Source organism: Mastomys coucha, unplaced genomic scaffold (assembly GCF_008632895.1).
Source record: "Mastomys coucha isolate ucsf_1 unplaced genomic scaffold, UCSF_Mcou_1 pScaffold21, whole genome shotgun sequence".
Classification (NCBI taxonomy): domain Eukaryota; kingdom Metazoa; phylum Chordata; class Mammalia; order Rodentia; family Muridae; genus Mastomys; species Mastomys coucha.
In genome coordinates, this window is record NW_022196904.1 from 13,736,187 (window position 1) to 13,749,077 (window position 12,891).

The following is a 12,891-nucleotide window of genomic DNA, read 5'->3' on the forward strand; positions in this document are numbered from 1 at the left end:
TTTTTATAGTTAGTACACATTAAAGGTTCTGAGTTCCAATCTCCAACAATATACTCACACACATAATGATATGATTGTGTTTGTTGTTTTAAAAGCTTGGTATATTTGGATTCTTATGTGAGAGTGGACTGATGGCTATTGGCATAGATGTTCTAATGTGTTGTCATACCATAGTCTTGTTGGATTATAAAAGGGTTTCTATTAACAGCTTTAAAAATATTTTATTTATGTGTATGCGTGAATTCTGTGGGTGTGTTTTCTACATGTATGTAGGTGTCTGTGGAGGACAGAGCAGGCATTGGAGCCCCTGGAGCTGGAGTTATGCGCAGTTGAGAGCTGCCTGACATGGGTGCTGGGAACTGCACTCTGGCTGTTTGCAAGAGCAGCCAGTGCTCGCTCTCTCCAAGTCCTGGAGAGAGCAGCTTTTTATATACTGAATTTCCTTTTGGATTGGTCCACTGGACCAATCTGGCTCACATCACAATTTTTAAGCTTCATGACACAGCTTTCTAGAAAACTCAGGTGACTGTCTAGGCCAATAGCTTTGCATGTTTCTGTGTCCTTGTCAGTTTTGTTTTGATGTAGTCCATTTTCTAGGTTTGCCATTGCTTTAAGGTATACTTAAAGTACCCCAGCAAGGCTGAGGACTATATCCGAGGGAGTCTGGTTTTATCTTGTTTATACTTTTAGAGTTCTTTGTTCAGTTACTTGCCAAGGTGATTTTTCTCTCTGCAGTTTTCTTGTCCCAAGCCTCTCTGTCCACCTGAAACAAAACACGGGCTATCTGTTCTTTCTCCACACACTGGCCTATCTAATAGTTGAACACACCCCTCCCCCACCTGAATGTCTCCAGTTCCTTCAGCTGCCCCTCAGGAGGCATAATTCATAAAAAATAGCTAACATTTTATCAAGCAATACAGAAAATGTGGTAATTTCAGATACACACAGGGGTAAGAGAAATAAAACCTGCCCATCTCTCTGGCATTGAACCCCAATCTTTTAAATTGTTTCTTTTAAATTTACTTCTTTTTTTCACACCTAGGGTATTTTTTTTTTTTTTCTGAAACAGGGTTTCTCTGTGTAGCCCTGGCTGTCCTGGAACTCACTCTGTAGACCAGGCTAACCTCGAACTCAGAAATCCATCTGCCTCTGCCTCCCAAGTGCTGGGATTAAAGGTGTGTGCCGCCACAGCCCAGCTGGTAATTCTGTTTTTTAAATAGGCTGATTTCTCTTTTCTTCTTTACTTTCTATTTTAGTAGTAGTATGGTATGAAATTCTTCCATTTCTCCAATTTTTGTTTGGAAAGTTGTTTAATAGGTCATAATACAAGCTGGTGTGTAGCTCACTTATGGAGTACTTGCCAAACACTAGCATGTGTCAGACTTTGGGTTCAATCCCTAGTGTCTGTCTCTCCCTCTCTCAATCTCTCTTTCTCTCTCTCTCTCTCTCTCTCTCTCTCTCTCTCTCTCTCTCACACACACACACACACACACACATACACACACACAGAGCAAATAAAACACTCACCTCTTCTAAGCTCTCTAGTCAGATATAAGGTTGTTTCTAACATTTTACTAGAAAAAGCAAGTAGGTTTTTTTTTTTTTTTTTTGTAAAAAGGTGAGAACCCAAGAGCAAAGCAAGATGGTGAGTGCTTTTGGTTTGGATAATGAATGCATCTCTAGGTAGGCATTGTGTGGGTAGGTTGGCTTCTACCCCTACTTGTTTTATCATACTGCTGCCCTAGAAGCTCAACCTGATACTACCTCCATACCTCCACATCTTGCACCAAGACCCGGTGCAGTCCTATAGATAGGGCCTGCTCTAGACCTCAGTTTCCTTCTAGCTAAGCCTTGTCTTCTGGCCGTGCAGAGCCTCTGAGGTGGAGAAGTCTCAGATAACTCGGACAGGGCTCTGTGCTGAGGGTCTATATTGCTTTAGCACTACCCTATCCTATCTTTACGTAACCTGTGCTTTCTCCCTTTGTTTAGACCTGGGGCTGGGCACACTCAAGGTGCCTAAAGAGGCTGATGAAGGAGGCAGGGCCACTGGGAGTACAAGGAAAGGCAAGCGACAGCACAGTTCCCCTCAGAATCCACTCCTGGACTGCAGCCTGTGTGGGAAAGTGTTCAGCAGCGCCAGTTCCCTGAGCAAGCATTACCTGACGCACAGCCAGGAGAGAAAACACGTGTGCAAAGTCTGCAGCAAGGCCTTCAAGCGGCAGGACCACCTGTATGTCAAGAGTCTGGCCAGGAGAAGGGCAAGGGGCACACACCTGTCCTTCTCCTACCCTCTCATCTACCTATCTGGTCCTCTGTTGAGTTCCTACTTCTGTGCTCCTCAGATGTGTGTCCCCTGTACTCCAATGTGGACTCTGTTCTCTTCACACTGCTACTGTTTGGGGGCAGTCTCTTTACTGAGCCTCCAAATTTACACCAGTGAGGAAATCCCTGCCTCTATTTGCAGACATGACTCTTGTGGTTTATAAATGTGATGAGTTACAGGCATGATGGCACACAGGGGAGGTAGAGGCAGGAGGAGCAAGAGTCTAAGGCCAGCCTCAAGTACATACATTACAAGTTTGAAGCCCACCTGGGTTATATGAGAAAACAAAATAAAACAGTACAAATGAAGTCAGCTAATTTGGTAAAGAGATGCCCTAAGTCCCTAGAAGGTGTCTATGGACAACAGGTCTACAATGCAGCCCCCCCCCAAAAAAAAAGGACTGTATAAAGGCTTAGAACGAAGTTCCCTTGTTATTAATGTCTCTTTGCTGTGAGGCTCAAGAGGAGAGGACAACGCTAAGCTAAAGGGTTGGGTGATAAGTCTACCTCTCTCTTCACCCACTGGCCCAGCTCCACCTTAGGCTAGGACTAGTGCTTAGGTCTTTTGAGTCCTTCTGTCACAGGATCATGGACATTCCCTATAGAAAGACAGTAGTCATTAAAACATCCCAGCCACATGCACTGGCATTGTCCAAAGCTACACTGTTAGGACCCCAAGGATAAGGGCTCATTGTTCACTCTGTTATTGTCCACATAAGCAGGAGTAGGCACAACATATATTTACATGCATTTACCCTTCCACAGATTATTGACACACTGCCTTTTGGCTCTAGGAGGGTTTTATTAACTCTCTATAAGTTAGTTTCTTGGCTGAAGGGGGAGCTGTTTCAGGAAGCTGTCCCCATAGACAGTACTGTGATAGTCGCAGATTGGCATCTCCTCAAATGTATTCTACAGAGCTCTGCTTCTCAGGAGTGCTGGTGGAGCTATATGAAGCAAAGGTTAAAAATGACCCCACACACCCAATGCTTTGTAAACCTCCAAAGTGATGTGTGTGCATGTGCGTGCATGCATGCCTTAACACATCCCTGTTGTGCCCAGGTCCCCAGACCTTACTTCTAGAAAACTGTTGTCTTTTGTGAACCCACTCTGGGGAAACCTAATCTGGCTTCCATGGGATTTCAGTGTTTGTTAGTGATGAGGACAAAGAAGTGAGCCCCCTCCCCAGTTGGTTAGACAAAGTAGGGGACCCAAGCACTTCCTGTATTGAGGTGTGGGGCCTTCCTGGTGACCTTCCTTCCATGTCTCACTACAGGACTGGGCACATGCTCACCCACCAGAAGACTAAGCCCTTCGTGTGCATCGAGCAAGGTTGCAGCAAGAGCTACTGTGACTACCGTTCACTGCGCCGCCACTATGAAGTCCAGCATGGAGTATGCATCCTGAAGGAGGCTCCACCAGAAGACGAGGCTTATGGGGACCCGACCCACAACCATGATGTGGCCAACCAGCCTCCACCCAGTGGCCTGAGGTCCCTGGGGCCCCCAGAAGCTAGGTCCCCTGGCTCTGTCTTGCCCAACAGAGACCTCCTTCGCTGTATTGTGAGCAGCATCGTCCACCAGAAGATTCCTTCTCCTGGCCCAGCAGTGGGGCCTTCTGATACTGAAGCAAGAAGCTCAGCCTGTGCTTGCCCCACCTCACTGGGGTCATCATCATGTACACCAACCAGCACCCCAGTGGCCCCTGGAACCCTGGGCTCTGAGATTCCTGAGGAAACTCATCCCCCACGGAAGGAAGCTGCCACTGAAGTGTTCACAGCTGTCCAGTCAAGGGCAGTTGAGAATGGTGTCCCCGATCCACCAGAGTCAGAATTGGAGTCAGAGTCTCCACGGCTTCAACGGCCATCCTCCTTGGAAGGCTGGCCAGAGGGCAGCTCTCTGCCTGCCTGCCTGCCTCTCTTCAGGGGCCACTCTGTCCCCTCAGGATCCCAGTCTTCCAGCCACAACTTCCAGTGGCTCCGGAACCTGCCTGGCTGTCCCAAGAACAAAGGCAGCAATGTGTTTATGGTCCACAAGCCCCCTGCAGTGGCCTCCCGGGAGGGCTCTGAGGGAGGCTCTGGGCCCAGTAGCACCCCCACCTCAGTGGAGCCTTTACCTAGCCTGGGCACCAGCCAGGAGGACCTGCTGCCATTTCCTCCTGCACTTCTAAAGGCCCCTGGTGAGGCCTCCAGTGAAGTCCGGCAGGCAGCTGGGGAAGATGAAACCTGGGCTCCCAAAAAATGCAAACCCGACTGTGAGTCATTCCCATGGCAGAGCCCTGCAGAGCTTGGGCTCCAAGATGCACAGAACCCAGGTGGGCTTCCCTCAGATGCCACACCCCTCTTCCGGCAGCTGTTCATGAAGTCCCAGGAGTCTCTGGTAAGCCATGAGCAGATGCAGGTGCTCCAGATGATTGCCAAGTCCCAGCGGATCTTCTCACATACCCAGGTGGCTACAGCCTCAGCCCAGAGACCAGGGCCTGAGGGCAAGCAGTCCACTCTGAAGCCATTGCAGGGGCCATGGCCACCACAAACTCTGCCACCAGTACCCACTGTAGACTCTTTCCAGATAGGCCCTGGACACTCAGAGCCAGAAGGATCCCCAGTCCGCAGGAGGAAAACCATGCCTGCAGTGTCCAGAGAAACATCTCCTGGTGGCCCTAGGCGAGACACAAAAGGAGGCCCCAAAGTGGCCTCTGCACCACCATCCCTCACAGGGCCAGCTCTGCACCCCTCCCGGAATCCAGACAGCTCTTCATTGGTCAAAGGGACCTTGGACCTGGGGGACATTATCCCCAGTGGAGGCTCAAGGCAGTCCCAGTTAGGTGGAGATGAGCCAACTGGAACCCAGCTTGTTGGAAAACAGGGGCAAGGAGAGAATGGCCTGGGTTCAGGGGCCATGAGAGGTGAGAAGGGCCCAGCCTGCCCCCGAGGTGGAGGCTACAGGCTCTTCTCAGGGCACCCCAGGGCCCAGAGATTCTCAGGTTTCCGGAAGGAGAAAGTGAAAATGGATGTATGCTGTGCAGCTTCTCCCAGCCAGGTAGCCATGGCCTCCTTTTCATCGGCTGGGCCTCTGGCAGATCCACCCAGAGACATGAAGTCCAAGCTGACAATCTTCAACAGAATCCAGGTATTTGTAGCCCTCTATTATGTTCTGGGCTGTGGCAGGGCTATGTATATGTCCTTGGATGTATAGCATTGGTTAACTATCCACGTATTTCCCTCACTGTAGTAAGGTCTTCAGATGTGATTTTATAAGAGGTACTGATTGCTGTTGTTCACTAAGCTACCTTCCCTGCTTTCCTTTGCCTCCTACTCCCACCTAGATTTCCCTCCTTCAACTCTTGAGGGAGTCAAAGGTACAGGCCTCCTCCCTTAACTGTTAACTACGTGTGATGGCTGTGCATTCTCCACCTATGCATAGAACCCAAGTCCTTTGTGCATCATGCAGTGACCATCTGCTCTGGGCACTTAGCCACTCCTCTTAGTGAAACCAACATCATTCCCTCCATCTCAGAGCTACCACTTTGTAAACATTTACATCTTTCTGAGCCAAATGATGTATAATGAACCCTTACAGAGTTGGTGCTTTGGCAGACATTGGTATAGTCACAAGTTTATACAACTATTACTGTTGGCCAGAACACTTTATCACTCCCAGAAGATACCCTGCCTCGCTTAGTAATCACCCCAGTCTTTTGGCCCCTCTACCATTATCCTTTCAGCCCTAGGTACCCACAAATCCTCTGTCTCCATGGCTTAACTGCTCTGGACATTTCATGTCAGTAGAGTCAGATGTTGTGTGGTGGTTTGTCTCTGGCATTGCCTGTTTGTATCACATGATTAAGGTCCATTCAGGTGGCAGCATCTGTCAATGCTTCATTTTTTTTTTTTTTTTTTTAGAAATTAAAAACAATTTTTACATTTATTTAGAGTCAGGGTATGTAACTAAAACTGTCCTGGGACTTGCTACATAGTCCAGGTTGAACTTGAACTCAGAGAGATCAGTTGAGATCAGCCTGCCTCTGCCTCCCCTGAGTGCTGGGATTAAAGACCTGTGCCACTTGGCACATTTTTTGTTGGGGGTGGGTATTAGTGTGATCATTAGCATGCCACAGAGGTCATGTGGAACTCAGAGGACAGCCTGTGGGAGCTGGTTTTCTCCTTCACCAGATTATCAGACTTGGCAGCAAGTGCCGCCCCATCTTGCTACCTACCCTATTGCATTTCTTTTTTCTGGCTGAGCAATATCTAGTGGATAACCAGGCCAGATTTTATTTTGCCATTCATTAATGGACTATTTCCACTATGGCTCATGTGAGTAGCTTACTGGGAAGGCTGTGTACAGCTTTTTTGTGGGTGCAAGTTCTTGTTTCTCTTGGCTAGACCAAGGACTGGAACCGCCAGATCCTACAGAGTCTCTTGCTCAATGTTTAAGGAGTAACCAGACTCCTTTCTAGAAAGCAGTTTTCCAGTGCCTCTGCTATACACAAATGCCCTGTTTTTTCCATGCTTTTTGCTGTCATAGTCACACTAGGCTATGCAAGCTGTGTCTGCTGGTGCTGCTGCTGTCATGCCCTGGTATTGCTGATGCTAGAATCCTCCCATGTGCTTATAGACCACTTGTGATCTGCTGTCTTACTGACGTGTGTGTGTGTGTGTGTGTGTGTGTGTGTGTGTGTTTATTCTGTATATATATCAGGTATGTGACTTTCTCTTCCCTTGTGTGGGCTCTTTTCATCTTATGTGTGAATATTTGTGGGGTTGAAGCTTTCAGTTTTAATGAGTCCAGTGTGTCAGTTGGGTTTGCTGCTTTGCTTTGGTGTCAAATCTGAGACACCATTGCCCAGAGCACCATCAAGCCGACTTCCCCAATGCTGTCTTCCTTGTTCCCTTGTCTGGGCTCTGCTGGCTCAGATATCTTCTCATCTCCAGGGTGGAAACATCTACAGACTCCCTCATCCAGTGAAGGAAGAAAGCTTGGCAGGTGGATGGTAAGTTCAGAAGCCTTTATACCCCACTAAGGCATTCCCCTGGAAAGTCCTCTGGCTTCTCTGTACTGTCTTGACTGAGAGAGCCAGATGCCTCCAGCCCTGCAGAGGATGTTTCAGCCCTTGGAAAGTTGAATATGGTCTTCCATTTTCACTGTTTTGTACGAGTTTTCAGTGGATTGGGGTTACATGCAAAAACAAACAAAAACAACAACAAAATCCAAACCAAACAAAAAGTAAAGACAGCAACAACAAAGCAGCAGTCAGGGCTAGAACCTCATTCTCCATTCTCCCTCTGCCTTCTCTATCCACAGCCATCAGCCAAATGGGGGCCCCACGGACTGGATGGAGTCAAAGAGTACTTTTGTGTGCAAGAATTGCAGCCAGATGTTTTACACCGAGAAAGGGCTGAGCAGCCACATGTGTTTCCATAGTGACCAGTGGCCATCACCTCGAGGGAAGCAGGAGCAACAGGTGAAGGGGCAAATGGTGGCTTCTGTAGTCTGGGGTTAGACAAGCTTTGGGGATGGATAAAGAGACAATGCCATCCATCTCAGATTAAAAGCAGCATCCTGGCAAGGATGATGGGGCGACATGAGGGCCAGGATCATCTGTGCAGGCCTGCAGTAGCCCCACTGGCCCTTGAACCAGCTTTGTAGACTTTCTATGTCACCAGGAGCCACTTCTCTCTGGCTGCTCCTTATCTTAGAGCTACCAATCTCTATGCTCAGGTATTTGGCAAAGTTTTGCACTGAGGCCTGCTGGGGACAAGGGTCCCCCAAGAGCCAAAATGTCCTTGGAAATATAGCCATAGCTGGGGAATTCAGCCAAGATGGGTGCTTCTCCAACTGCTGTTTCCCACTTGCTGTGGAAGTCCTAGGAAAACCCCAAACCAAAGGACCCAGAAGTCCTCACTCTAGAAGCCTTGGTTTGTACCCACAGTCAGCACTAGCTGAGCCCATGTCAGGCCTAATGATATGAGTGCTGGTGACAGCAATGATATTGACAGCCCAAGTCCTGACCCTAGTCAGCAATGACCCAAAATTTGCAGGGCTGGGATGCAGGACAAGAAGGAACTGAGGAATGCTGAGGGGCCAGGCAGGAAGGTATGTCAGAACTAAGACCTGGAAGAAAAGGAAGGCTGGCAGGGAGGAAGGAACAGTAGAAGATATGAAACGTCATTATGATTGCAGTGACAGATCTCCCTGAGTTTCATATCTTTACTACTGGATCCTGGCCCGAAGTTTCTGTGTCAGTGCTAGGCCAGTGTTGGCTCATAAGAGACACAGGCATCTGGGAGAACACATTTTTGTTGCCATAATATTCTTGTCTCTAGCTCCCATTCTTTTTTTCCTTTTTATACATATTTTTGTTGTTTTCTGGGATTTTTTTTTGTTTGCTTATTTATTTTGTGAGACAGGGTCTCTGTTATATAGCCTTGCCTTACCTGGAACTTGCTATGTAAATTGGGCTAGGCTTGAACTCACAGAGATCCACTTTGCTTCTGCCTTCTATGTGCTGAGATCAAAGGCATACGCCCCGTATCTGACCCTCACTCTTGGAATGCTTGTCACCTGAACCACTGAACTGCCCCCGTGTATCCCTATATGACTATATGAAGTGGCTGTGAGCCTCAGGATGTCACCATACGGAGTATGTTAGTTAGCTCTGGTTCATGTTGGGCTGGGCTATGAACAGAAGGCCCTATTTAGCCTCCTGCTAAACTCTGGGTATGGCCATGGCAGACAGACAAATCTTCCTTCCCTCTGTCCCAATAACAAGCCCCATTTTCCCATCCCTGAACAAGCTGAAGACTGAGTTGGTACAACAGGTGGTCTCAGGTGACACCTGTGGTTCTGTCCTCTCTTCTTCAGGGACAAGAAAAAGATGGGGAAGAGAGAGACAGCAAGGAGAGCTGCCAGTACAGAAAGCGGAAGAAGCGGCCCCAGCCCAAGGCCCTGTTTGCCCCTCCTGCACCCTCTGCCCTTGGGGAGCCAGGCCCGGGAGGGTGCCACCAGAGCTGCCTGCGCTCTCCTGTGTTCCTGGTGGACCACCTCCTGAAGGGCTTGTTTCAGTGCTCTCCCTACACACCACCGCCTATGCTTAGTCCAATTCGTGAGGGCTCTGGGCTGTACTTCAATACCCTCTGCTCCACATCCAGGGCTGGACCCCACCTCATCAGCCCTGTACTTGGTGAGTGAGGCCAGAAAGCTACTCTGTTCCAGGCTAAGGTGCTTCTCCAATAGCCCACAGTCTCTCTGCCCTGCAGTATAAGATCCAGTCATTCTTTCCAGCGGGACTCATTGCTACTCATAAACATACCAAGATTATTCTTCTAGATGTTTGGTTGATTGGTTTGTTTTTTGTTTTGTTTTTGTTTTTGTTTTGTTGTTGTTGTTGTTGTTTTGACAGCTAGAAAGAATACATAGAAGCCATTCAGCCTAATCCCTCTTCTGTTTTTTTGGATTTTTTTTCTTCTGTGCAGTTTTATAACCACTCTATGGAGACAGAGACACACACCATGCCTGCCTACCATGCAGATCAGCCATTTCAAGCTTGTACTTTAAGGCTGCTCTCTGGCCTCTGAGCTTCCCTGCACACTATCTTTAGAAGGTTTTTGCCATCCCAGAACCTTGTATTCCGGGAGGCTACACCAACCTTCTGGCTTTCCTCCTCACAGTCCTATGCATCTCCCAGCCTCAGGGAGCTACTCATCTACTTCCTGCCCCTATAGCCTTGCCTATGCTGGCTGTTGCATGTAAGTGACATCATATAATGTGTGGCTTTTAATGAATCACCCATTTTACTTAGTTTGATGTGTTCAGAGTTCACCAGGTGGTAGTGTATGTTAGAACTTCTTTTTTATTGGTAATAGTCTACTCAATGGCCACTCTTTTAAATCATCAGTCGATAGGTATGGGTATTGTTTTCCTTTTAGCTGTTGTAAATAATACTGTAAGAACATTTGTGTATAACTTCTTGTGGGGATCTATGTACCAATTCCTTTGTGTAAATACCTAGAAAAAAAAGCTGTGTCACATGGAAATTCTATTTAACCATCTAAGAAACTGTCAAACTATGTGCCAGAGTGTCCCATTTTGGATTCCTGCCAACAATCAGGAGAATCCTGACACCTCTGCCCCTTACTTGCATTTATAGACTGTGATTCTTTCTAGCCATCCTGTCAGATGAAAGGTGTCTATTGATATGTTTGAATTTGGCTACTGGCTACTGGTACCAAGAATCTTGCTGGGTGTTCATTGGCTGTTGGTGTGTCCTTCCTTATAAACTAAAGAGATCTATTTTTTCTCCCAGCGTCATTTGTGCTCTAGGTTTTATATGTGACCAGTTGACTGGCACAGAGTAATGAAGAGCCACTCCTGTTTGCTCTGTAGGCCAGGCAGTTCTTGAGTTCATACCCCTCCTGCCTCAGCCACTTGAGTACCTAGATGCACAATACTATCATCATCATCATCATCATCATCATCATCATCATCATCATCATCATAATCTTCTTCTTCTTCTTCTTCTTCTTCTTCTTCTTCTTCTTCTTTTCTTTTCTCCTTCTCCTCCTCCTCCTCCTCTTCCTTCTTATTCTTTTGAGAGCTTTATAATTTTGTTTGTTTGGTTGGTTTGGTTTGGCTTGGCTTGGTTTTTCAAGACAGGATCTTTCTGTCTAGCACTGCTATCCTAGAACTCACTCTGTAGATCAGGCTGGCCTCTAACTCATAGAAATTTACCTGCCTCTTTCTCCCAAGGGTAGGAACTAAAGGCATGTGCCACCACTGCTCAGCTGTAATTTTGACTCTTAAATTTACATCTTTAATAAATTTCCAACTAGCTTTTGGATATTGTATAAGGTAAGGATCAAAGTTCATTATTTTGCATGGATTCCATTTGCTCCAGGATCATTTTTTGAAAATATCATTCCCATCAAGTTGGTTTTAGCAAATTGTTTTTATTAAAATCAAGTTACCAAGACATGAAGACCTGAGTTCAGTCCCCAGAGCCTATGGGGAAAAAGCCTAGTGTAGTGGCATACATTTGTATTCTCAGCAATAGGGAGACTGGAGCTTTCCTGGCAGCCAGTCCAGCCTGTTAAGTGAGCTGTAGGCCAGAGAGAGATCTTGTCTCAGAAGACAAGGTGAGTGATATCTGAGGAATAACATATGACATTTACTTGTGCCACACACACACACATAACACACACACTTGCATTCTTTTTTGAATAAATGTGCACTTGCAAACACAAACACACACCTCCATTAATCATCAGTGCATGTGTTTGCTCCTCAGACTAGTTCTTCTCTATGATCTGCATGCTTATTCTTATGCTGCTACCATAGGTGTATTTGAATTCTCTTATGTTGTTCTGTCTTCTAGGATTGTGTTAGCTGCCATGGGTCCACTGCATTACTGTAGAATTTTAGGATCAGTGGTGATTTTGATAGTTATCCTGTTTAATATGTAGATACATTGGAAAGTATTACTATCCTAAATAATTTAGACCTTTCTATTCATGATGGACTGGACCATCTTCACATTTATTTAGGATTTGTTACACTTTGTCTCAATCATTTTCCCCATTGTGTGCCTTATATATCTTCACTTGTTGCTGTTTTTTGAGATAGGATCTCTATACAGCCCAGGCTGGCCTGGGACTCCCCATTCTCCTACCCGTGTCTCCCAAGTGGTGGAAAGGCAGGCACATGCCACCATTTTCTGTACAGTAGACATCTTTTCTTAGCAGAATCCATTTAGATTTGTGTTCACATAGTAATGGTGAAGGGCAGAGACACTGAATTCTCCATCTCATGCGCTTTTCCTGTTCTGTGTCCTAAGCAGATGTGTCAGCAGACTCCATTCTGAACTGTTGTCCTTACAACTTTATGTACAATTTTATAGATTTGGTCACATGAAATCAAAGCAGTAGAAGAAAGCAATTACTACCTGCTGAGTTTGCTGTACCCTTGTCATTCTATAAGTTTTCTGTAATTTTATAAGTTTTCTATGAGTTTTCTGTAATTCCTATGGGGCCATTACCATTGGATGCTATTCTTCTTTGTGTGTGTACATGCAGTCTCTGTGTGTGTTCATGTATATACAGGTACACATGTGTGTTGTCTTAGTTAGGGTTTTACTGCTGTGAACAGACACCATGACCAAGGCAACTCTTAGAAGGACAACATTTAATTGGGGCTGGCTTACAGGTTCAACGGTTCAGCTCATCATCATCAAGGTGAAAGCATGGCAGCATCTAAGCAGGCATGGTGCAAGAGGAGCTGAGAGCTCTACATCTTTATCTGAAGGCCGCTAGGAGAAAACTGGTTTCTAGGCAGCTAGGATGAGAGTCTTAAAACCCATGCTCACAGTGATATATTTCCTCCAACAAGGCCACATCTCCAAAGATGTGTGGAGGCTAGAAGATGACCCTGTAATGCCTCTATCTTTTGAGACAGGGTTTTTCACTGGTCTGGAGCACATGGGACAAAGTAGGCTGGATGTTGAGTGAATCTAGGGATTCTGTTTTACCTCTCCAGCTGTGGGTTTGCAAATATGCACCCCAACACACAGGTTTTT

At 46.5% G+C, this 12,891-nt stretch overlaps 1 protein-coding gene across 5 annotated transcripts in view; it reads left to right on the forward strand.

Moving 5' to 3' along the window:
* The window catches only part of Znf541 (zinc finger protein 541), a 35,810-nt gene that overhangs the window by 13,683 nt on the left and 9,236 nt on the right, over positions 1–12,891 (forward strand). For 4 of the 5 annotated variants that reach the window (XM_031385398.1, XM_031385401.1, XM_031385397.1 and 1 more), the window contains exons 4-8: positions 1,990–2,230; positions 3,599–5,450; positions 7,238–7,314; positions 7,626–7,785; positions 9,186–9,504. In XM_031385398.1, coding sequence (XP_031241258.1) covers positions 1,990–2,230; positions 3,599–5,450; positions 7,238–7,314; positions 7,626–7,785; positions 9,186–9,504 — 2,649 coding nt within the window. The remainder of the gene's footprint in view (positions 1–1,989; positions 2,231–3,598; positions 5,451–7,237; positions 7,315–7,625; positions 7,786–9,185; positions 9,505–12,891) is intronic. The other variant, XM_031385402.1, reaches the window with a different exon arrangement.